This window comes from Gallus gallus, chromosome 18 (assembly GCF_016699485.2).
Source record: "Gallus gallus isolate bGalGal1 chromosome 18, bGalGal1.mat.broiler.GRCg7b, whole genome shotgun sequence".
Lineage (NCBI taxonomy): Eukaryota > Metazoa > Chordata > Aves > Galliformes > Phasianidae > Gallus > Gallus gallus.
In genome coordinates, this window is record NC_052549.1 from 11,202,429 (window position 1) to 11,228,212 (window position 25,784).

The 25,784-nt window shown below is 48.5% G+C and overlaps 1 protein-coding gene and 1 non-coding gene across 4 annotated transcripts; both read right to left on the reverse strand.

Moving 5' to 3' along the window:
• Positions 1 to 519: 519 nt before the first annotated feature.
• Positions 520 to 24,708, reverse strand: HID1 (HID1 domain containing). 3 transcript variants are annotated; one of them, XM_420116.8, is made up of 19 exons: positions 24,537 to 24,708; positions 18,296 to 18,445; positions 17,056 to 17,226; positions 14,608 to 14,721; positions 12,938 to 13,044; positions 12,372 to 12,488; positions 11,418 to 11,640; positions 10,958 to 11,014; positions 10,721 to 10,861; positions 10,241 to 10,331; positions 9,445 to 9,596; positions 8,115 to 8,193; positions 7,303 to 7,467; positions 6,554 to 6,781; positions 5,961 to 6,094; positions 4,091 to 4,171; positions 3,569 to 3,660; positions 3,162 to 3,320; positions 520 to 2,708 (listed from the first exon to the last, which is right to left on the reverse strand). In XM_420116.8, the coding sequence occupies exons 1-19, from the start codon at positions 24,600 to 24,602 to the stop codon at positions 2,645 to 2,647; spliced, it is 2,391 nt and encodes a 796-aa protein (XP_420116.3). In that variant the 5' UTR covers positions 24,603 to 24,708; the 3' UTR covers positions 520 to 2,644. The 3 variants fall into 3 exon arrangements, with proteins under 3 accessions (XP_420116.3, XP_024997411.2, XP_015150945.2); XM_025141643.3 differs by lacking the exon at positions 14,608 to 14,721; XM_015295459.4 differs by lacking the exons at positions 17,056 to 17,226; positions 18,296 to 18,445.
• On the reverse strand, positions 23,541 to 23,613 carry MIR1580 (microRNA 1580). Its single transcript, NR_035065.2, has one exon. It is a non-coding gene; the product is annotated as a microRNA 1580 (primary transcript).
• Positions 24,709 to 25,784: the final 1,076 nt, after the last annotated feature.

Here is a 25,784-nt window from a genome sequence, read left to right on the forward strand (position 1 = left end):
GAGAAAATTGTAGTCCAAGGTTTCAGCCCTTTCACTTTGGAGGGTGAAAGCTCAGGTTCTTCACAACTCACGCTCTGGACTGCGTTGTGTCTGTATCCAGCAGGGGGAAAAACCATGAATGCAAAGTCTACAAACAGCCATCGTAACCATCATTTGCCATTTGCCAACTGTGAATGCCCTCCAGAGCTACCCCAGGGTCAGGGCACCTGCCTTAGGGGTCTCAGCTGCATGAAGATGCAGGCACACAGTTCACCAATTCAGGAACCTCCGTCCTGTTTGATCCAGTTCCTTTTCTGTACCTTTCGAGGCTGTTACCTTTGATGACATCTCCTGCTGTAAGCACAGAAATAGACAGAAGTGCACAGCTCAGGCTCATGTTTCACAGCCTGATCTTCATCTGTGATGTAGAAATTCCACGCGCTGCAGAGGAAGCCAGCACGTGGTCCCACAGCAGCACAGCCACCCAAGCAGAGATAAGCAACATTACAAACCTCTCTGTGAAAAAAAATAAGCCACATATTGCATGTTTCAGATAATCTTTATCTTTCACTCTGTAATTAAGCAAATAGTTTACAGTGCAAGTTGATTTTCACAGAACAAAGATTAGACTCCAAACACCAAGAAAAACAAAAAATGTTTCCAAAGGAACTCACAAAGAAATAAAGCAGAAAAGATGGAAGAAATCACAGGAGTCGGTAGATCCACAGGGGGAAGAGGCAAGCACGTGGGACACGAGATGCCCTGCTCTGGCTGTGAGGTGTGAGTGCCATATAGTCAGAGGCCGTCCCCACCAAATCACATTCTTATACACGAGAGATTCCTACTGAAACAAAGATCTCACCCTGCTGATACCCAAACAAAGACTGCATCAGGATGAGTGTAGTGCTAAATGACAAAGTGGAGTGGAGATGGAACAGGGAAAGAGTGAGGAAATTAACCTCTATTTCTTGTATTTCTTATCCATCAGAAAAAACCATACAGGCTTTATTTCAGCTTTCAGCTGCCCTAGGACTGCAGTCTACTTTCAGTGTCAGAAGTAGAGAAAACCACCTGCCTACAGACCAGCAGGTGTTGGTGGAACACCACAGCAGCACTCTCTCCAGGAGATGAAAGGCAGTCATCCACATGTCCATCATGCCAACTCCAACACTTTGGGAAGGGCTACAAGAAAATAAGATCGCACACCATGCCCGTCCCTTACTCAAGAGTGTGAGACCACTTTCCAAGGAGTGATCTCACTTGTCCGACGTAGCTTAGAACAGCTCATGGCCCAGTGAGCCCCGAGGCTGAGGACTAGGGCATCAAGGATTAAGCTCTGGTGAAGAGGGAAAGGTCTCAGCTCACAACAGGACCTCTCGCACTGCCTTGTCTAAACACCTCATAGGCCTAAGGCAGCAGCCCCTCTCCACAGAACATATAATTTGATGATTCCCAGGATGTCTCCACCTACCAGTGTGCAACTACATGCTGCCGAACCACAACAACAGCCAGCCTTCCACTGCTTCCTGCTCTGTGTTCCCAGACTTTGCATATTTGGAACCTAATACATTCAAGATCTGATATCTTGGTCACTAGCAAAATCCCCTGAAGAATCAAATTTTGCCTCAGCACTCACTCTCCACTCCCCAGTGACATGGAGATGCTTTTCCTCCTATAAATTCCTCCATCCTTCCAAATTCCTCCCACAGCTTCCCTCAGAGCCACCCTCAATTTCTGGCTTCAGACAGTAGTGTGCAAAAGACCCTTCTACTCCACAGGCAGAGTCAGAAGGATATGGTTCCTCTCAAACCCAGGTGACAGCGTCCTTTCAGGCAACTGGTGAAGTCCAACAGAGGTTAACCATCTCTTCTCCTTGCTCCCACTAAGCCAGTTCATTCCTTCCTGTATGCTTATGAGAATCAAACAGGGCTTTCCAAAGTGACACATACACACTCCATTGCAACACTCAACCATGAAGGACAGGTTGCTGGGCCTGGAAGCCAAAGAACTACCAAACCAGAGTGCCACCTATAAAGGACCTCCTTAAGCAGCTTTCCAGGAAAGGAGTAGAGAGATTCAGAGCTGAGACACAATGTTTTCCTTCAGTAACTTCTCCTTCCATTTGGATTGGAAACATTTCCCTACCAATATACAACTGAGACATCAGGGAAACACCTGCAGTCAGAAGGGGTGCCCCAGAAACACTGTGGAGCCACTTGAAAGTAACTACCATTTCCAAACCCCATTGCCTGCAGGAATGGCAGCTTCTCCTTTGCACCCAATTTACAGTTAGTCTTTCCAATTAAATGATGACACTGACCAGGGCAAGGACTGGGTCAAATTGGTTTCCAAACCAAATCCAGGAGCAAAACAATAACAGAAGAGCTAAGAACAGTCTGACCTCTAGTGCAACCACAACAATGGACAATCCCTTAGACATCTTTCACTCAGAGTTCATGGTGAAGGGTAAAGGAAGATAAGCGAGCTGGGGGAGGGATGTCCACACAGGTCCCAATTAAAGCTTTAAATGACAGGGAGGTAAATGGAGTGATTGTCCTTTTGGTCTCCCAGCTGGATGTGAAATGCAGGAATAGCTGTGATGAAGCAGCGCACAGCAAAGTCCTTAGATCCAGTGTATTTCTCTTAGTAGAGGTTAAGTGCTCTCTTAGACTCGCTGAATTTCAAACAGCTTCACATCTGTGTCATACCAGATAGGGGGATCCACATTCCTGGGAGAGAAAGACAAGATACACTTTACTCTTTGTGGCTGGGTACATGGAATTCAAATCTCACAGCCAGGATTACAGGAGCTGGCTACACAGAATGCCTTCAGCTTTGCAAAAAAGGAAATCACTGGTAGAGAGACAGTGGCCCTTAAATGGATGACAAGATCTACAAGATTCCACAAAGGCAGAGCTTTGCATTAAATCTTCGCACCATCCCCCCTAAGCTGCAGCAAAGAACAGAAAATCTACAAAATCCCAGTCAAGCAGTACTCCCAGAGCAACTTCCTTCACATCTCCCATCAAACTTTTGGAGCACCTAATTCACCCTATTCTTTTCTAGAGGAAAAGCATCTTTCTATCCTCTAAATGAGAGATAATCTTGAGCTGGCCAAGTGCCTGCAATTCTCTCTAAAAAGTCTGGAAAAGATCAAGTCAGACTGCGTCCAGATGGCTTACCTCAAATAAATAACACCCCACATGTAGGTCCGGAACCACATGGCAGTGCCTGAGTTAGCCTGATACTTGCGAATGAGGATGGGGTGAGGGACAGGCAGCAGCCCCACCAGTGTGCCATGCTGCAAGAACTTGAGGATCTCTGACTCATCTGTGAGACCCCTGTAAACAGACAGAACAAGAGCATAATTGGCACGTCCCACAGGCAGCCCCAGAACTGCCACAGCACAATATCAGTCTAAAGGAACACACACACTGTCAGACTATGGCTATCAAGAACAAACATCCTCTCCACTGACTAAGGAGCTGAGAATGCATCAGAGAAACAAGAAGCCTGACAAGCAAAGTAACACCTCAGTAACACCAACACTGCAAGGCTTTCAATTATACTTTACAAAGAAAGTACTTACTTGTCAATGCAGATCTTCTCCACCTGAGGGACCAGTACCTGTAGCAGCCGCATGATGGTCTGCAGAGGAAGCTTTGACTTCCAAGACATCACCTGTGAGTAGCAAAGCCCACAGGGAAATCAGTACATTGCATGAGTAGTTTCTCCTACAGGTACCTCCACTGTTTCTACAACAAATGAAGTTCACAAAAATCCTAAAGGTGATGGGTGAGTTGAGAATGCAACAGCAGTACAATAAATCCTGGAGCAATAGAATTCAGAGCCACTCAATGGAACTACCAGGCATCGGCTTAACACAAATAAAACAAAATACTTCTTTGCAGCTGATCATACACTTCTGAGGCTTTGACCAGAAGTCAAAGATACTCCCAAAGAAATGTGTTACTCAGGGCAAGTCTCTGCTTTGGAAAAAAAGGAAGGTAAATTAAAAAAAAGAACAGGGAAGAGGGTTGTGGGTGGAGCAGAAGTAATTTCTGCCACAGCTCTTCCTTGTTATTTATTTCATCTGTTCAGATTTCCTCACCCAGTCAGGAGTTGGGGACCACTGTCCACTGGAGGATGCACTGGAGAGACGCCTTCGATCCCGCTGGGGATGTGACACTTCCTATCAACAAACAGTATTTTAAAAATAAAGCCACATGTTAGAGCAAGAAATAGAACTCACTGCCTGCTGAACCTATTTTTCCAGAACTCTGCTGGACAAGACAAATCAGTCTGTCCCCAGAACAGATCAAACCCCAAAGCCTCCACTTACTGGAAATATTTGCCTTGACGCAGTGAACTTTTCAGACCTCTGTACACTGAAGTACCCCTCTGGACTTCTTGGTGCCTTTCATGGTACATCCTGAAAAGTGTGTTTCTAAGGGTAGGCTCTCAGTAGCTCCTAACCACACCCTCTCAAGGAACAATACACTCATGCTCCAAACAGGAACACCATCACTGAGTGACCTCTGAAAGGCTCTGGCCAAAATTTCACAACTCATTAATGTTCTCTTTTTCTCTCCATCATTCTGGTTTCATTTCTCTTGGATAAGAGACATCACTACCACCTTGACTTCCAAGGTCAGCCAAGGAAACATCCCAATATTCACAACGGAACAGAATGAAAGCCCTACAAAAATCACTATCAGTCTTTGCACAAGGTAAATATGGAGAGGCTTTTCCCTTTGCCATACACCTTGACCATTCATTACCACAGTCTACACCTGACTTTTCTACTAAACAAATAGGATCAGCATTTCCTTCCAGCAGCTATTCTACACCTCCACACTTTGCGTCACAAGGACGTCACTGCACAGAGGCATTCACGTCATCTCTGCAACCAGAAACAGCAGCTTTGGGGCAGAGCTGTGCTACAACCCACTGGAAGCTAACAGTGCTCTGTGACTGGGGAACAGCTCAAACCAGCCTCTGGACAAAGACACAATGACCCACGATTCTGTTTCAGAGGCTGCTGGAAGAAGAAAACCCTTCTGCAAATTCTCAGCAAAAACCTCCCTTAATGAGAGCATTAATTGCATGCTTAAAGACATCTTGCTGGCCATAGTCCTTCATGTGGCATCAGGAAAGGCCAAAAAGGATAAGTAAAATGGATTCTAGGCTATTCAAGAACACTGTTCATTTCAGTTTATTCAAGGACTAAATGGCAATCTTATTTGGCAGTGTTTGCAGACGAAGCCTTACTGTTTGGCCTCTGTGCCCTGTCCCCATCAAGCTTCTAAAAATAAAATTCATAAAAGCATAAAAACTTTTATCTCCTTCAGATGACTCTACTCTCTTCCTCTTTCCTCATGTCTCCCACAGCCTTGTCTCCATTCCAGCTGCCATCCAAAGGCTTACAGGCAGCTGATACATTTAGGAGAGGTGAATGAAATACAATGAAGTGTGAGGGCTGTTCAATATATCACAAGAAACACTTGAAATGTTTATGGCTGAAAAGGGAATTACATTGCAGCAGATAAAGAAAGGAATCTAATTCAGTCGTAATGGTGAGGATCCTAAAATTCATCCCATGCCTCTTATTAGTTCATCCTAACTCAGCAGGTTGGAGTCAGGACAGAACACAAAAAGATGACATCGTTCAGACAGTCCAAAACACCACAGTCCCTTGAGACAGCTGCAGGCGACCTGAAGCGCCATTCGACAGCAGTGATGTTTCTCCCACAGTAGCATAAACCGCACCCAATGCTTTACTGCCCTTCACCTTCTGTCTACTTTATGGCACCACAGCAAACATTCAGACAGGCAAAGAGTACTGCTGTAGACAAGGAGGGCAACTGTCCATCTGGGACCAAAGATCTACACGCATATACACACAAGCAAAGTCAGCAGGGAGGATCAGGACACAAAGGTGCTCCTCTAAATGTGCCCAAGTAGGCAGTGCCTGCCCTTACCCCGCTCCAGGGCTCCCCATCACTTGCAGCTGAGGGCAGGTTACCCTCTGGCAGAGGCTGTAAAGACTCAGGCTCCAATGAACGCATGGTCCCATCCTCCGACACCTGTGACTTCTCTGTGAGCTTGTCAATCCCTGTGTTCAAAACACAAAAAGCTCAGAAGTACAAGTGAGTTAAATGTCTTTCTCTGCCCTACTAAGCTCAGACACTCCATGCATCAGCTGTAATCTGAAATGCTCTCCTTACAACAAGAGCAGCAAGATGCAGCCTTGATCTCATCGCCCCAGCTCACTTGCCCCTGGGAAAACACCCCTTGATGCAACAAGGACACAAGTTCACATGAATACTGTTAAACCGAGGCGAGAAGTAGAAACTATGAGAAAAGGTCATGTAGACACTAAATCTGAGACAGCATTTTACTTTGACCTTCCCTCAGCTTGGATAAACTGACCTAAAACTCAGACTGAAAGGCAGTAAGTCATTCACAGACGTAAACTCTTAATCTCTTCCCACACCCAGTGAAAGGGTGAGTCCTCTGTACCTCACAGTGAAAACAAACTTTTCTCCTATTACAGAGATAAACTAATGCTGACCTGGAGTAGCCACCAAACTTGTCTTCAATGTCCCTGGCTCGGCAGGGGCAGCAGGACGTGACCCCTCCATGGAGGCTCCATCCTGGGAGTTGGTGCGAGAAATAGGCTCAGGAGATTTCTTCTTGCGCTGCAGGCCTTTCTGGATGGACTGTGAGTCCGTGGGTAAGTTGGCCAGCTGGTGAAATACATTCCGCTTGCGGATAACAGCATAAACCAAATTAGAGTTCCCTGGGAATTACAGTAACAAAATGAGTACAGAAGGAAGACTCAAAGAGCTCTGCCAACATAACCTACCTCACTGGCAACATGAAGCCTGATTGTTGAGACCCTGCAAGCTCATAAAGGCAATGGTGCAAGTAAGAAAGAACAGAGTTATGTAAACTTTTATCCATTATAAAGCCACAAGAAAAATCAAGCTGAATCGTTCCTAGGCTGGAAGTTTCACAGCAGCATCCAGACAGTTAGTATTTGAGCCTCACACTCCCTTTCCTTTCTCCTTCCCCTCTGTCCATCTCATTTTATGGTCTGTTAAGGCCGAGGTTATGCTGAGAAATTGCTGCTGCCTGATTTTGCCCCTAACCCAACCCCAGTTACCTACTAACCCAACTTCCTGATCTCAGGCAAGTGTTCATGTAGCTGGTTGCTACATTTCTTCCTCATTCTCATGAATTTGGACTTTTTCTGAATTTGCACATAATGTTCTGTTGGACTAAAGTAGCGTACACCCACTGAATACAGAAGTTTCTTACCATCAAATTGGTACTGAATTATGTTGTTGAAAACTTCCAGCAAGAAGAAAACGAGATGATGGTTCTGGACAGCAGAGAACAAGAACCAGGTGGTGGAGAAAGCCTCCAGGAGATGCAGTAACTTGTTAGCAGCTACCATGGAAAGAGACTTCAGGTACGGAGACACTATGGAAGGCAAACATGAAAATTAGAGATAGAACCAGGGACCCACACAAAAGCACCATTTAAAACATCACTTTTGCCATCTCCTCACTCTCCACTCCTGGGAAAGCTTCATGAAATGGCTGAGCCCAACAGGGTCTACAGAAACATTTCCAAAAATAAAAGACTCTAAATAGGTATATGGACTAACAAAAGCAAATGATTCTGCCTTCAGAATTTCTCGTGGGGTTTTACACCAGTAATACCACGGCTCATGTCCCTTCTGAAAATCTGGCACAATCAGAGCCACCCGAACGCCTGTAAAACCTAAGGGAAGACAGTGTCACTGTGGGGATCTGGCACTCCCTGCTGGAGAAGAATAGCACTGCCACGGCCGTCAGCGGGTTGGAAGGAAAATGCCTCTCTGTCACCCCAGAGCGGCTCCAGGAACCCTGCTGTCATCTTGTCCCATCTGACTGAGCCCAGGCAATATGCCTGAAGACAGGTCTGATCTGCAGTAGGGACCTCTAGCACGGAATAGAAAGGGTCACAGTTTCCATCAGCAGTCACTGACACTGATAAATATTGACTGGCACGGGCAGGAATGCAGGGAGACAGAGCAAGAGCAGCTGACCCCTCTATGGGTTGCTACTCCATGCAGCAGTGCTTACCATTCACAATGATGGTGAGCAGACAGTCAAAGAGAGGCTGCAGACGCTGATGCCCACTAGTTATGATCTTGTGAAAGACCTACAGTAGGGAAAAGAGTTCTTGAGCAAGGCAGAACCTTACTGAAAGCACCCTCTCAACCAAAACCAGTGCCACCCCCACACTAATCGCTTCCTGACACCATTCCTTCCGAGGCAGGGCCTTGCCTACTCCCCAATTACACAGGTGGGGAAGGCTGCTCTCACTGCAGACTCGTGCTCCAAGAGCGCAAGCTTTTATTTACAAGGAATCCTTTGGGGATATGATTACTGCTCTACAACACTGCAAACAGAAACTGACCGGGCTGTTCCAAAATGCACAGCCAGCCTGGGACAACAATAAGTTACCAGGAAGTAAGGACTATCTTCACCTCCAGCGGATTTTTGGCTCTGAACCTTAATGATTGCTGCTTGACATACCAAGGAGCTAATGGTAGCATGTCTGATTTTAGTGCAAACTTCCAACTCCAGTGTTTGTCCTTCATTTCTTAACTACACGCTCAGAGGCATGGAAATATTCAGCTGCCCCACAACCAGTCCAGACATTTCCAGTTTTGGCCTTCCCACCTCCAGCAGGCATACTTATAGAGCACACAGCATAATGAAAACACAGATGATCTAAAACTAATGCAATGTGATAGCAAAACACATAGCATCGAGAACAGTTCTGGTAGGTGGATTCTTCTTCCTCCTTCTAGTGGTAATCTCCTTTAGGAGGTTTAATCAAAAGCTGCTGAGAAATTCCTCCCTGACAAATAAGCACCAACATGTCAGAAGAGTACTGCACAAGGCCAGTACTGCAAAATGCACAGCTGTGTGTTGGCAGTATTGGGGCCCTCATCACTACCAACTGCAAGATGAATGAAATCCAAAGCTGTGGGTTGAGCTTGGTAAGGACATTGTTGTCCTCATTCTGTCAAACACGCTCCATGCAACTCTGGTTACTTGGGACAGAGCCAGGAACACAGTCAGATTTCCTGCCTTCAAGTTTGTTAGAGATCATCCACCCATCCCACTGCACCAGACTCAGAGTCCTTTATACACCAGTTCAGCTTCATCCCAGACCTTGTTCTTTGAGATTTGCACATGTGCCCCCTGCCAGACACATCACCTCAGGTTAACAGAGGATGATGAAGCTCCAGTGTTTGGATTCACCCCACACACTTTCTAGCTACTCTGTGGAGGGGTAATCTAGGAGGGATCAGTAAATTGTTCTGCTTCCTCACTCAGTTTGTAAAGGTTTTGAAACAAGGGATAAGAGGGGAAAAAAAAGAACTCCTAGAGCCATACTCACTATGATGAGCAGATCAGCATGAGTTCCTGTGAAGACAGGGATGTCCATAGGCACTCGTACAGAATACGGCTTGTTCAGTCGTACCCCAAAGTTACGCTCCCCACTGAGAAGCAGGAGGATAAATACCCCAATGTGCATCAATCCCACTCGTGCTGCAGAAAACAAAACAAACAAGAAAAACAAAAACAAAAAACTACCACACCAATGCCAAAGGACTTCTGAAAACAGGAGGGCAGTGAGGAATGAGGAGAAACACAATGAGACTGAAAGAGAAACCACAGACACCAGAGTATCCTGATAAGGAAACTCCCACACAGAGCTCCTTCAATTGCCAGTACCAGTGTCTGCCTCAAGCCTGTACGGAGCCAGTACAACACAAAGACTCAATGAGAAGCATAATCTACCTATGTTCTTGATGTAAATTACCATAGTAGGAAAGATCTGACTTCTTCCAGCAGTCCAGTATGGTGTTATGACCAACTAATACCAAAAGCAAGAGAAAATCACTCATTTTTTCTTCTTCTTAGGATTAGCGAGGCAGCTTTTGACATAAGAACTCAAAAAGAATTAGCACATGCTAAGGATATCCCTTCCATGTGCTGTGGTATAGACCATGCCCTGCTTCTAAGTCCATTACAAACACCCATCTAACTGAACCACTCCCCCTCATGCCTGCAGAAGGCTAGGAACATGCACTCAAGCAGCAAACTCAGCAGTAGAGAGGAAGCATCTTAAAAATATCTTAGCTCAGCTGCTAGGCACAGATCATACCAAATAATGAGAACAACCAACTTACACTGGTCTGCTCTGGCATCATTGAGAAAATACAAGATTGGGACAAGGATATCCAGAACATCACTGCTCTTCAGCACAAAGAAAAGGAATTTCTGGAAAGAAAGGATTTCAGGCAATCGTAAGAATATTGGGTTTTATCCACCATCCACAGGGCTCAGGCCAGCTAGCCAGTCTCTAACATCACAAAGGCTGGGATACGCACTAACACTTTATCTCCATCATCTGTAGTTATTTTAATAATTGCTCCTGCACTTGGCTTCAAGCAGTGACCTTCAGAGCTGCAGCTTCTCTCACCAGCTCTCCCTGGAGCCAGACCAGTCCCAGCCCACCCAGCTGGAAGTAGTGCTGCTGACAGGAGTATCACAGCCAGTGCTCACTGCCTGCCCATAACCTCCCTCCAGAGCTCTGTCCAGCCAGAGCCACACCAGGCTCTGAGGATCAAGCAAGGAGGGGTAAAGCTCAACAACAAGCAGCTCCACACCTTGTTGAAGTCACAGAGTTTCCAGAAGAGGACAAGAAGTTCCTGATGGAATTGGATCTTCTTGGCAGAGTTTGGCAGGTAGGTCTGGACCAGTGGGTTTGATAACAAACGAGCCACTCCTTTCAGGATGAATTGGAAATCCTGCCAACAGACCAGGAAAGAGACTGTGGTGGGCCCAGGGCTGGCTCTATCAGCATGAAATCAGACAGGAAGGAGTTCAGGACCAGAGCACATTACCTCCTCTCGGTGTATTCTTGAGAGGTAATTCACAAACAGATTGTCTGGTCCCGGAGGCTGTGCTCAAAGACAATGAATGAAATGGTTATGGAATTACAAGATTTAGTCAAGAGCCAAGTGTAACCAGTAGCTCTAGGGGCTCACATCTCTCATTTGAGCTTTGCTCTCTGAATGATCCAGTTCTAAATGCCAGGAGATGGAGCACTTCCAAAATAAGTAAAGTCAGGGAATTTTTACTTTAGTGCTCCTGATTCAAGTCAGTGACCAAAACCTGCTGGTTTGGTGACCTATGGCTGCTTAGTGTCCTACAGGAAAGGAAAAGGACTGGGCCAGAGATAGCAGACTGCAAGGAATGGAGTGCTGCTGCACCCTACAGATTAGCCCTACGTTCAGTAAAGACTGGTTTAAGAGGGTCACAGCATTCGGGAAAGCAGCAAATACGGATCCCAGGGTCACTCACATCGACATCATCCATAGCCGTGCCAGTAGTTGTGCCATCCACAGTGGGACTTGAACTGGTAGAGCTGTCGTAGTCCAAAGTGACAATCAGCACCTGGGCTGCCTCCTCCACCAGGGGTTCACGGTAGTCAGAGAAAAGCAGATGATTGTAAGGAATCCCGTAACCCACCGGATCGTAGGCACAGACGACATTCAGGAGCGAGGTGAAGAGGGGGAGTGCATGTCTGGGCAGGAGAAAACATTCTCAGAAGGCAGAAGGCAGAAGCAAGCGGTGCTGCCTTGGGGAGAGACAGGCATCCCTTCCCAGGATTTTGGGATCATAACAAAGGACCAGCACCTTCTCTAATCCACCCAACTCTATGACAGTGACCAGTGATTGAGCAGCACAGGGACAAGATCTGACACTCATCTCCCACTGGTCACCTGGACTAGAGCTAAAAAGAAAGGGGAGGTTAAAAAAAAAAAAAAAAAAAAAAGACTGTGGCCTCCCAGAGAAATCCCATGCAACAATACGAAAAAAGAGATGGGACCTTAAAGCTCTCCAGACTCTATAAAGACCAAATTGTGCTGCCCCCGATGGGCACCTGAAAGTCCCAGAGAAGACGATGTCAGCAGAGGGCAGCATTCACTTGCCACCACTACCAGCGACTCCATGAAGTGCCACACCACCACTCCTTACAGGGAACAGGATCTACAGCAGGGGAATGCATCTGCCTTTCCCACATGACAAGGACCATCCCTGTATCAAATTCCAGTGAGCATCATGCTCAGTTTTGCCCTTCGCTGATGAGGAAGGTTTCTCACTAAGCAGAGATGCTAATGGGGATGAGTAGGACACGCTACCTCCAATAGCTAGGGGCTGTTGTCCAAGTCCTCTGGCCACCCATTACCAACATACTCCTTTGGAAATATTTCAGTGTATTTCTCCTTCTAGCACTCAGCTCTACACCCTCACCTGTTCTCTGTAGAGCAGAAGAACTGCACCCAGGGGTTGGTGTTGCTGCTGTCTGAAGATGGAGGCAGATACATGGCCTCAGAGAAACAGGTCAGCAGCAGCTTAAGCAGCTCTGTCCTGAAAGAAGGGAAGAAAAGGCCAAGTCCTGGACTGAAGCACAGGAGGCACAATCACCACAGCAACATATAAGAAAAGTTCAGTCCCATCTAGAAAGTATTTCCTATAGAAAGCTGAGTCCATTTCATTAGCAATATTTCATCCATAAGTACTGATGAAAATGCTGCCTTTTAAATACAAGAAATACAGTACAGAGTTCCTAGGTCATTTTAAAGGATTGTTTTGACAGTTTCTACCACAGACACTCCAACTCCCACATCATATTACAAAAAGCTACTCAAAAGCACAACCAGTTTTCTCTTTGCTGCCTGACATGATGTATTAGAAAGGGGCAAGGGCCCTGTGGAAGTCACAAGTGCCTCAAGAAGCAAGGACAGCCCATCTCCCTCAGACCCCCCCAGTCTCCTGAGCCCAGTTTCTCTCCATTCTGTCTTTGCAAACCCTCTTACCTATTCAAGTCATGAATGTAGTTAGGCTGTGGAGAGTGAGCGAAGCCCACTCCTGCCTCCCAGATGTACTCACAGCTGTCAATGGAGTGGATATCTTCTGCTGTGTCCTATGGAGAGAAACAGGAGGTCAGATCACAGGCAAGTGCAAGAGTTGACAGTGGTTACAGGTATCCAAGGCATCCCCCACCCTCAACGGTAGCAAAGAAATCAGCAGAGATGCATCCTGACGCTCGAGTTGCACGTACAAGCCTCACTCAGACAGCACGTACCCAGGTACTGGGCACCATGCAGAACAAGGTTCTTCCTCCAGCATGACAAGGCACAGTGCTGTTCACCTCCACTAGAAACTGGAACCCAGAACCAAAAGATTCAGGATATATTTTGTTCTAATTATAGGATATATCACCACCTCCTCTCTTTTCCTCCACATCTCATGAAACACAGCCCAAGTCAGGGTTTTCCCTTTGCATATCAAGAGCATCACATGGAGATACAGTACCCACTCAACACCTCCACCTTATCTCAGAGGGCATCATACTGATTTTACACACATAACAGCATGCAAAGGTGAGAGAAGCAGCAAATTACCTCTAACTTATACAAAAAGTGCATAATATTGTGACTTGCCTTCTCGGTGGGTAAAACAAGAAAGTAACTGCAAGTATGTTCCCTCTCCCACTAAGAACCCTCCCAGCACCTTGACAGCTACTGGCATGTCTCCCAAAATCTTGCTTTGCAGCCTGAGGAGATTAACCATGGCAGCTTGCCCTTCTCCTTTGTCATGGCCAGTTGAGCTTAGGTTGAAGCAACCTTGTGGAGACAAGAAGCCATTGCAAACCACATGCTGACCCTCAAGAAATGACTGGAAGCAAGGGCCCAGATTAATATAATATACTTGCACCTAGTACCCTTGGCATGCTTTGTCTGTCTCTTTCCTTAAGTTAAACTAAGCAAATTCTACCACCAACCTTTTTTTCTTCCCTGCAACTGGGGAAAGCAGACCAGAGGACTGTTTTTAATTGCTCTTGAATTCCTGCTGCATAACTTCCTTCCCTTCCACAGTGGTAATGATCTCACTGAGGGCAACCAAGATGCACTTAGCATGCCAGCCACAACTCCCACAAAACCAGCATGCTGACAGCAGCTACTACTAACACGGAATCAAATGCACCTTCCTTGACAGTCCTTGCTTTTCTTGCCTCTCTACTGAGTTCCTACAGACAGGTTGGAGTTCACCCACCACAAGGTTCCTCACCCAGCTCCTCAGAACAACTCTTGGTAAAACTGGAGCACCTAAGAGCTCCCTCTACAATCAAATTGCCAGTGAGAGGAACAAGGTGCTAAAGGTCCTTGCTCTACTGGAAACAATAGGAGAGCAGATGTTTGCCAGCATGACCACATTTTCCTGAGAGGCAAGCTGTAGTGAAGGGGAAAACCACTAGCCTCTCCAGCTAACATGCACCCAGCTATCCCAGAACACCTGCATTAGAAGACACAGACACCACCCACTGAACGCCAAACATTGATCCGTATTAGTCACCTTGTGTTCAGGCTCAATGACTCCATGTTTTCCTGCCTGAAGATTTGTAAGGAAGCTGCTGGGGTCTTCCAGGGTGCCCCATCATGCAGCTAATCTATCTCTGTGTAGATAACCTCATGATTCAACTCACCACCGTGCTTCTCCGGTGGCTTTGCACAGTGAAATCAGGACAGAAGAGTAGATCTGCAACAGCAAGGAGTAACGACTCAGCCAGCGGCCGGGCATTTTCATCATCTTCATCTCCCTAAATGTGAGAATTGTGAAAGAGTATTGTTAGTACAGGCTTAGCAAAGATCATACATTAACACTGTTATAACAGCAAGAGAAGATGCACTCTCCATGAATACACAATAAGTTACAGAGGAACAAAAGGGAGAAACGTGTAAAACCCACTCAGGAGAGGCAAGAAATTCTCCCCTGGAGAGTGATGCCTATATGGGAACAAGGTCTTTAATGTGACCAAACTGAGTGGATAAAGTATTCCAGCCTACAGCTCTTAAGAAACTGCACACTGCCATGTGGAGATGCTTTGCTTACAGAGGATGAAAGAAAGGAATCACTACAAAGAAGAGTGTTTTACAGAAAATGAAGAAGGCGATTTGCATGGTGCACAGAGACAGCAATAGGAAGAACGCACAGAAGGAATAGGCCCAGAACTGGAAGCCACAGAAGAGGGAGGGGCTGTGTGCAGCTCAGCAAGGAGTCACCTCAGCCTGCCATGGCAGAGCAAGCATGACAGCAGAGGGGACTTTGCTGTCTCCACCATTCAAAGCAATCACTTGAATCATGCATGGCTACTTCTCTACAACCGTTGCCACAGGAAAACCTGCCAGATCCTGCCTGTCAAAGAGCACCCTGGCTAGGAGGTCTTCCCCACCACACACAGGTGCTGTAGGGAAAGATAGGGAGAGGGAATGGCAGGAGCTCGTCCATCTCTTGCCAGCCTGCACATGACACACAGCACTGCAATCACAGCAGGCAGCTACCTGAGATAACAGTCTTGTGGCTCTGACGTCTGCCTCAGCAACTGCAGAAAAGACACCATCAGACAGATCCCAGATGTCAGAAGCCCAGAGAGGACAGATGAAGCTATGAGGCAACAAAGATGCTTCTGCATAGGCTAGCGTTACGGTCCAAGGGGACTTCTTAATCAATAATGATCTTTGCTAACAGCCTCAGCTGCCAGAAAAAGTCCCTGCAGGCTCTGGGAACCATAGCACCCAAAAACCAGGAGACACAGAGCCAACAGTTCTCAATTCAACAGGGAAGGCACACAGTTTTCCACAATCTTTTAAAAGATTTGTGTCTTTCAAAAACTGTCACACATCCTGTTCCTAAGCATGACATAACCCTAACAGTCCCTGTCTAATCCCAGAAACCTGCTTAGAATCACAGAATCACCAAGGTTGGAAAAGACCTCTAAGACCATCCAGTCAACCTAGCACCAATATTCCCGCACTCAACCATGTCCCCCAGTGCAACATCTAAACGTTTACTAAACACCTCCAGGGACAGTGATTCCCCCACCCCCTGGGCAGCCCATCCCAGCACCTGAGCACTCCCTCAGAGAAGTATTTCCTAATGTCCAACCTGAACCTCCCCTGGCACACCGTGAGGCCGTTCCCTCCCATCCTATCGCTGTTACATGGGAGAAGAGGCCGACTCTCACCTCACCACAACCTCCCTGCAGGCAGTTGTAGAGAGCAATAAGGTCACCCGAGCCACGACTCCAAGGCAGAGGAACTCTCTCCTCCAGCGCTGAACAAGGTGGAAAATCAGTTGTAACTGGCTCAGGGCATAAAGCACCAGGTGCTCCTTCCCAAAGCAGCAGGATCTAGCAACTCCACAGTCAATTCTCTCCAGCACTCTCAGCCTCCGCAGGGATCAAAGGTGGACAACCACCCTCCTAATCACACAGATCACACAGCAGAGTGCTGCTAACAAAAGCTTTCTTTTCCCCTTGAAGCGGCCTCGGGCAAAACAGATTAGACGTAACAGGCAGAGATAGCACAAGGCTTGTACTGTACTAACCACTGCCAATTCCCTACAAACCTCCTCCAAAACACTGCAGTACACCTAATATTCAGGGGGAAACCACACATCTCAGCACAGTCATGCTGACCTGCAGATTCAGAGATTTCCAGGAGAGCACTCTTCATGCATAAAACAGCAGCTGCCAAGGGAGAAAGCAGGTAAACATGTATTCCCAGCCTACCTCAGCTATGCTTTCAGTGGTATTTCTCTTATTTGCAGAACATGCTAAAGCATTTCACCCTGATCCTTTTCACACAGATTTCAATTCACACTTTCCATACTGGAAAAGCCTTCCCTCACATACCAGCTCTCTCCTACAGATACACACCCAAGTGAAATCTTCAGATGACACAGAAACCTGTGCTGAGCAGAGCAGCTGAGAGCAAGAGGAAGAGCACCAAGAATCATAGTAAAGAAACTGACTTAGAAGATGCCACCTAGTTTCTGCATAAAAAGAATTAACAACAATGCAGCTGTCCTCAAATGTTTCCTCCCTTCCTCCCGCTCACCCTCCAGAGAGGAGAATAAGTGTCAAGAGACAGACCCCTCCTCGGCCGGCCCCAGGGACAGTTGACCAGAAGAAACCTCTCCAGTCTGGGTCCTCAAAGATGTAAGGCAGGATACGGGTGAGGAGCCGGCTGCAGTTCAAGACAATTTGTCTCTCCTTCTCTGTGTGGCAGCCACTCTCTGCTCCCTGCACCAACTTCTCTACAGCCTGCAGGAAACAAAAGGCAGGTAGCATTAGCTTAGACATGAGCAGAACTGCACAGCTCTGACCTGCTGGTGACATTTTCACACAGATTTATAAGCATTGCCTGGAATCCATTTGCCCTGAGTTCAACAGAACAGCCTCCATTGCTGTTCAAAACACTGGGGTAAACAACCTTAACCAGACCTTCTTCAATTTCTTCTGTTCCACCAGAAGAGATCTTACATGTCAGGGTAACCCACACAGCACATATGTTGTGTGGATAGAGAGCCACAGCACCTGTGGGCTCCCTCCAGCACTGAAAGCAGAAACAGTACTAAGGATTCACCGTACTGCTTTTTAATTCATGGCATCATATTCTCCACTTAGTTTCACAGCAGACTGTCTGGGTCACTGACTCTGATAGCTTGCGTCACTGCCCTCATGGGTATGTAAATGCTGTTTGTACAGTCTCAGCCCATCCACGCACAACTCTATGACTGTGCGTAAATACTTTTCCAGGCACATTTATGATCATGCACAGCAGGGATGTGGGCTGAATCTCCAGCCACGACTGCAGATGACATCTCAGCCATGCTGCGGTGTTCTGCACAAACACACAGGGCTGCTAGGTCCCATGTCACGCCACACCTGGTAAAGGTCAGGGCCTTCAGACCAGCAAAAGTCTGCAGGCTCCTCTGACCACGGTATCTTATAATCTAGAGCTCCCAGATACACAGCGCTGCAGTGGTCAGGTCTCCCAACACAACCACTTCCAGCAGGGAGAACAGCCCACATTTCAGTCTCACTCTTTGTAGAAAGAAGACACAGAGCCAAGGGGATTACTTGGACAGTTCAGATCTCCCCAACTCAGTTCAGAAGCTGCTGCTTGTCAGAAGCCAGGAGACAGCACAAGGGAAGAACTGTGGTAAACTGAGGCAAGATAGAGTTATCACTGGGAGCAGACAGGAACAAGCAAGTGCAGTATATATTGCCAGGAGACAATAGGGCACCAATCCCCCGTTGGGAGCCACAGGACTCAGTGAAGGGACACCTCCTGCCAGCACAGCACTGAGGAAGATAATGCCATCCTTACCTTATAACACAGAGTCGCCAAGTTGGAAGGCGATTCCTCTCTCACTGCTCGGATCTCTGCAGCTGGCACAAGGGCAAAGACATCCTGCACTGAAGTGGCTGTGTCTGCCCAGAACTGGTCCCAGAAGGCATCATCCGTTGCCTCCACAGGCTGCAGAGAGACAGACAGAGCTACAGAGGCAGAACCACCATCCCATGAGCTCCAAACATCAGTGACTGCAACTGGATAGGGGATGCGACCATCACCACAGAGAACAGGAGAGGATAAATAAAACACCATCACTGATTTATGTTCCAGTTTTTTTAGTTACCAGAGCCTTGGCTGATCGGACCTCCCAAACAGAGCATTCCCTCAGCACTGGGGGTGACCAGCAAGGCATTCATGTGACCAAGCACATCACACTTGGACACTCCATGTCTTCCACAGAGCCACAACATATGCAAGGCCTCAGCTTGGCTGCAAGCCAGGCATGTGCCCAGCTCTTCATTAACACACATGGGCTGGGCTGCTGTCACGTGCTCTGTCACACACAACAGAATTACTTCTGTTGTAACCAAAGCCTCAGGGAAGCAATTGGAGATGTCCCATGTTAGGGCACAAACACAAAGAACTGGCAGACCCACCTGAACACACTCAATAGTGCAATGGAGTTGATCTTTCTGAACCAAATATTTACTGGCAATTGGACTCAGGGCAGCCAGAGGCAGCCACGGTCTTACCCTTAAAATGCCCTAATGGTGCAAGCCAAAGTGGAAGGGGGAGGCCAAGATAAGCAACCCAATCAGGGCCACATTCGTGGTCTAAGCTCGTCCTCTGATACCTGGGAGCACCCCTTGCTCCACGATCCTGCCTCTGCCCCACAGCAGCTAGACAGCAAGCAGCAGCTCTTGTAGGTGATGATAATCAGCACTGTGCTGGGCCTATCATGTCGGATGGGAAAGGGGCAAAACCACAAATGCATGTTTAACTTGAGTTATTCCCAGCTCCACGTAGTAGGCAGAAAGTAGGTCTGCTTCTGTGCTGTGGTTCTAAGCACAGCCAAGACGCCATGCTGGGGAGAACAGCTCATTCACAGCTCTGATGCTGAGAAGCATTGCATTTCTCCCCTGTATCTGAATGAGAAGAGACGGCATCACCTGAACTCGCAGAAGGTGATGCGTCACTACCACCGGAGGGCAGCAAGCGAGAGGAGCCAGCAGGCAGCTGCCAGACTGGTGCAGCAGGTTGCTGCCCTCAGGCTCTCCTCCTACGTGCTCCACTACCCGAGAGGCTCATGGCTCATCCCACTCCTTTCTGTCATGCAATGAATCAGCCCAAGCCACTCTCCACTCAAAACCAAATCCACGAGTTAAAGCATCTCCTCAAACACTGCTCTGATGCTGAAATCCTCTTTATTTTATCACCTGGCCACCAAACCAAACTCCCACCAAGCCCTTTTTCAAGGAAGAGAGACTTTTTCCTAAGGGATCCAAGATGACAGCTCCTCAGAGGGATCTGTAGGACAGCCAAGTGCCTTCAGCTGACTTTCAGCAGAACTCAGCTTCCTAAGCATGCAAGAGAGCTGCGCTATCTCACAATCTGTGCACGAAATACCTAAATGGAGAGAGGAGAAAAGCTATTTGCAAGTCAGATCTCTAATTATGCTCCACAAAAAGAGCCAAGTATTTGGAAACACGATCTACATAATGCAGGAAACATCCTGCACTTCCTACATCCTCTTCCAAACCAGGCACCACAATCTCAGGGCTAATTGCCATGTGCACCTACTGGCTGCTTGCCACAGCCACTCCCACCAACAGCAGGGAACAGCAATTGCTGCTAACAGGAGATCATGCATAAATAATGGCTTTGCTCTCATCTAGAGTGGAAGAAGAAAACCATTTCCCTCCAATGTACACAGAACCTTTTTCAGCCGGTAGCTTCCTTGGAGGCTGAACACAGCACTGCTCTACAGCTGGTAGCATGACAGCTACGATGGATTGAACAGCACCATCTCCAACAAGAATTACACGGAGACAGAGGAGCACCACAGCAATCACCCGAGATGCAGCGTTGGATGCTGCAGCAGCAGCAACGTCTGCCATCTTGGCAAGTAGGTTACGCTAAAACACCATTTCTTTGCTTTTTAATAGCTGCATTAAGTCATTTCCCTATCCAACAGATGGCATCCCATGTACAATCCAAGGGCACGATTCAGCACTGACTCACCCGCATCCCTGCAGCCCGCCGATCTAATTAACCACCTGGCATCATAAGGCTGCTTGATGCACGTAATATTCATCTCCTCAAAAGAACATTGGTGGATGTTTTAAAGCTGACCATATTCTGCATACAGCATCTCTGGAGATTTAAACACCCATCTCCTCATGCTGGGCTCACCCAACAGCCTGTGCCCAGCACACAGAAAAGGGAAGTACAGAGACGTGGAACAGCCTCATTCACTGATCACCTGCTGCTTGAACCACGGTCTGTACCAAAGGAAGGAGCTGACTGCAGCACTGACTGGCTGCTGCAAGCACAGCAGGCGGCATTAAATGGATGTGATGTCTTACAGTGGACAAGGGAGATTTTTATTTTTGCCTTCGGTTCACCTCGAGAAGGCTTAAAGTCCTCCCACTTGTACACTGGCTACACAAAGGCAGAATCAGTCCTGCAGACACTTCCAGACTTTATTTCCCCAATAGTTATAAACTGGGGGTTTCACATGCTTTAAAACACACCATCCACACGTACCGCACAAATCAGAAAAGGAAGCCATGTAAATTACAAGCAGTTACTGAGCAGAGAATCACAGCCCTGAACAAGCAATCCTAAGCAAACAGGATACGTCATGGGAAGAAAGAACACAGTGCCAAGCTGACTGCTTCCTACGAACAGGAAAAGGTCCCAAAGCACTGCCTTCCCTCCTTGTTACTGTCCTCAGCCCAAGGCTATTATCATCTTCACTTCCACATACAGCTCCTTCTCACTTTTCACATAATCCCTCACAAGCTCAGGCAGGGTAAGTATTTGCACCCTCCTCCCAACCAAGAGTTGTCCGCACTACACCTTCACATCCAACACCTTCATATCCAGCACCCATTCCCAACTGCCCCTACTGGAGGACCATCCCTTCAGTCTTCACTTCTTGCCACCATGCTGACCAGCCCAGATCACAGGGCATTTGGGGGTAGGGACCATCATTCTTCTGGGACTCGAAGCCCTAATTTCTGACCAGGCTTTTCCAGACAGCAGCATGCTCCTTTCACTCAAATGAGGCAGAATTTAAAGTGCAGTGACCACAGAGCCATTCATGCAGCACCAGACTGAGCCCAGGAGATCAGGCAGCCCTGCAGTCAGTGTGAGGCAGTGCAGGTACCTCTACCACCTGTTCGTGAGCCACTGTGCAAAAGCAAAGCCTGAGGTCAGGTTTATTCAAAACGTTAATAAGTAGCAGGATTTCATTCTTGCTGCCAAGGACAGCAGCCCCACACAGCTCTCAGTGCAGAAGGGATTTTTTTTTCCCCATAGGATATTTTCAGCCAGCAGGGGAGAATCAAGGAGAGATCCCAAACAAGTCTTTTGCCAAGCCTCTGCTCACAGCAACGGGAACTGGAAAATGTGATTTGTGGAATGCTGGCATTGAAAGCCTAAGAGAAAAGTCAGCTATAGTTTTGGTTGTAATACAATAATGTCACTTTTCCTCAATGCAGAAGACTTAGATACTCGAATACATTCAGAAATAGGCTACTCAGAAACTAATCTCTCTCTAAGCATAAGATTTACTTTTATCAGGCTCAAATTAACTGCACGTCAAATGCACGTCATAATACTGCATTTGTGCATCGAGGAGAAAGAAAGGACTGCAGTTCATCCCTTGTGTTTGATCCTTTCTGCCTCTTTAAAAGCAGAGTCACAGCTGGCACTGAAATCTAACAAGCTAGTTCTCAAGATCAAAACTTCTCATCTTCCAGTCAGTTGCCTGCAGAAACCATTTAATCCACAACTAACTGGGAAAAGCAAGCACGTTTCCTCACAGCTGGGACTCCCAGCTTCAGCTCCATGCCCACCACCCCCAGCCCAGGCAAAGGTGAAGTCCCTTCACCTACCATGCAGGCAGCACTCCTGGGGGCACCGAAGGAGCACCCACACATCCCATATGATAGGGTATGATAGGGCACATCTATGTTATTGTTAAATTGATTAGGACTACTCTTTTAGAAGTGGACAGCATACAGAAATACATGCAACATATAAGAAAGCCTTCAAGCCCATTTTTCTGCGAGTGACTGTTATTACACATTGGTAGCATAAACAAATACCTTTCTTCTGGTGCCTTTTCAATCACTGAGATTGATCCGAATTGATCGCTCTGAAGAGATTTTTCTTTTTTACTATTTTTACATCTTCAGAGTTTCTCTTTGGCAATCAAAAAAAAAAAACAGTCAAATCACTTCCATTTTTTTGCCCATCCTTGGCTTGACTTTCGAGATCCAGGCTCCACTTGTGCTGCAGGCATTGAAGCATTATGTTACTCACGGCTTTGTTTGTTGGGCCTGTTTAAATGTTCACGTGGCACGCTCATTTTAATTAATGAAAACCTAGAGATTCAAGAAAAATTCACTATGCCAACCCTGAACTTCTGCCAGCGAGCGAACGCTGTTTCTTGCCGGGCCGCTTCCTCCCCTCACAGCCTTCCCAAACACGGCACAGCATGCTGCTCAGCTCGTGGTTTCACGTTGCCTAAGATTTGACAAAAGTCTGTTTGTCCAGTTACTAATGAAAGACTGAAAAAAAAAAAAAAGAGAGAGAGAGAGACACTGCAGGGAAAGCAAAGCGTGCTTTAAGTCAATAGTTCTGAAGTGGGGATTTGACTCCATCCACCACTGCCGCTTGAATCCAGGCCTTGTGCACCGGGAGGCTGCGCAATGGCTGCTGCTGCTACGAGCTCCGAAGGCTGCAGCAGAGCCCAGCCGTGCACGCTGGCCACGCTAACAACAAATGCTGCCCTTCTCAGTATGTAAACATGGGAGTGCCAACCCCACCCTTTTTCCACATGGCACTCAGGCTCACCCAGACCACAAAGACGTGAAAGGAATCCAGACCAGAACGACACTTTTTCTCCTTCCTTTACCCAGGGCCCCAGAGAACCTTTCTTCATACCCACGTCAATGGAGTGGGGGAGGGGAGCTCTCCTCTTCGCTGGCAACAGGAGGCATTGCCTCACACAGGTTTTCTTTGTGGGCAGCAGCTGAAACGATCTCTTTGGTGAACGCAGGTACCGAGAAGCCGGGTTTCATTCCTTTCCCCCCAGGCTCCCCTTGTAACCACGCTCCCCAGTAACAGGACGACATTCCAGATCTGAAGGCACTCCAAAGTATTTTGGCAACCCAAAGAGACTTGGAAGAATTCCTTCAGACGTTAATTCACCTCCATTTAAGCGGTATTTGTTCTTAAGAACCTGCTGTGAGGCTCTCACAAATCCACCCGAGCCGATCCCGAGTCACGCAGACACAACCAACAAACACCGCTCCACAGCGCGACTCTGAGCCCCGTCCAGCCTTACTTTCAACCCTCCCCAATCCCGCCCCTCTCTGAGGCTTTCCGCACACCTTCTCCCCTCGCCCCTCACCTCTTTGCGCCCACACTCAGTTCTAACGTTATTCCTCACCGTTACCCCTATTGCCTCCACATCTCCGAGTTCGCACAGCCGCTGTTAAGGCCCCGGGCCGGAGGTGGCTCCGAACAGCCGCTCTGCGTGGCGGCTCAGCGGCGCCCCCCACGCGACGTCTCAGCGCGACCCCTCACAGAGCGGGCGCGGCGCACAGCCCTACAGCTGCGGGCGGCCGCGCGTCGCTGTAGCGCTGACCGCCTTCCGCTCCGCTCCTCCACCGCAGCCTGCGGGAGCAAAGTGTTATTCCGCAGGCCAAGCATGGAGACCGCTTCCGTGCGGACGGCCGCCCCAGCAGCCCGGCTGGCAGCATCCCTTCCGATCGGCGTCACCCAGAACGGGGACACAAACGCCGAACGGATCGCGCAGCGCGCCCTGACCGCCCCCGCTCCGCGCACGGCCGCCGGTGACAGAACAGCCCCGCCGGCCGCCCCGAGGCACGGAGCCCCGTCCGCACACCGGCTGCCCCGCACCCGAGCAGCAGCCGTCCCACAGCACCGGGGTGCCACGGGGCTCAGGCCCCGCCAGCCCTCAGCCACCTCAGGGCGGCTCCTGACATGGCGGCCCCCCCCGCGACATGGCGGCCCTCACCTGTGTTTTGGTGGTCAGCTGGATCACGGCCTTCCTGAAGTTGAGCTTGGAGTCCGCGCTGCCCATAGTGCGGGCTGAGCCCCGGGCAGTGCCTCACGGCGCCGCTCCCTCCTCGGCGGCTCGGGCCGCTGCCTCCATCCCTCCCTCCGGCTGTCAAACCCTCGCGGATCGCGGCTCCGCCCCCTCCCCGCCCCTTCCCCGGGCTGCGGTCTCTTCGCACCCCGCCTGCCCCTCCATCCCCCGCTCCTCTCCCAGCGCACCGCTCTGCCGATTTTTCCTTCCTCCAAACCCCCCTCCGTCCCCGGCTCCCTCTGCCTTCTCCCCTGGGCCCTTTTCCCCCTCTCCACCCCCTTCAATCCCCTCTCCTCCTCACGCCCTCTGCCCACCCTCGTTCTCTTCTTCCCCCTGAAACGCCCCCTACCTGACAGAGGACGCTTTGTAACCCATGAGCCGAGGGCACAGGGTTTGCCCGGCACTGCACGCCGCTGCCTTTAGAGCCGTCCTTGCTGTTTTCTGCCCTAAGCAGACCCCCAGCAGCGTTCTGTGGGGTGCTGAGCTGCAGCTCCGCAGACCTCATCTGTCCGGAGGAGGGCAGGACCGGGTGGCGGTGTAGGAAAGCACAGTGCTGGCCCGCCTGAAGCAGGCGGTGGGAGCTCTCGCCTGTTGGCGTGTAGCTGGTACAGAAGTCACGCAGGGTCGATTACGCTGAGTGACAAATGGAACCACCTAACATTTTTCTCCTATTCCTTGTGTTATTTTCCTCCTCCACTGCTGTACATGAGGGCCAAGTACCAGGCATTGCTTTAACCACACATGGACCCTGAGCTGCCATCACAGCGGGGTTGGGGCAGCGCTCTGGTGCAGACTGCACCTTTTCTGGGCCCTTGCACAAACATCTCACGTGCCTTTTCTGCAGGCACCACTGCAGGTAGTGCAGTTGGGTACATACCTGGGGAGCTCCATCGCCCAGAAGGCACAAATTCATCTAAACCTGCTGTCACAAAAGTCAGTTCGTACCTTAGAGCCTCTGATGGACTCCATGGCTAACAAGGACAAACAAATCACATAAACAGAAGTCTCTATTCCAGAAAAAGGAGAAAAGCCTGGAGGACAAGCACTGACTTCTTATCAGGTTGCCAAATGGAGAACATAGTACAGGAGAAGACACCAGGCTAAGGTGATGCTACGGGTCTGCTCATACGGGTTCCCTCTTTCACACTCGCACCAGATGAGAATGCCACATCCCCA

Excerpts from the sequence above, each read along its gene's own strand:
- HID1 (XM_420116.8), bottom strand. The coding sequence starts at position 24,602 with ATGGGCAGCGCGGACTCCAAGCTCAACTTCAGGAAGGCCGTGATCCAG. Across the intron at positions 12,489-12,937 it reads TACATTCATGACTTGAATAG|GACAGAGCTGCTTAAGCTGC; the intron begins GTAAGAGGGTTT and ends CCCTTCTTTCAG. Across the intron at positions 3,321-3,568 it reads GAGAAGATCTGCATTGACAA|GGGTCTCACAGATGAGTCAG; the intron begins GTAAGTACTTTC and ends GTCTGTTTACAG.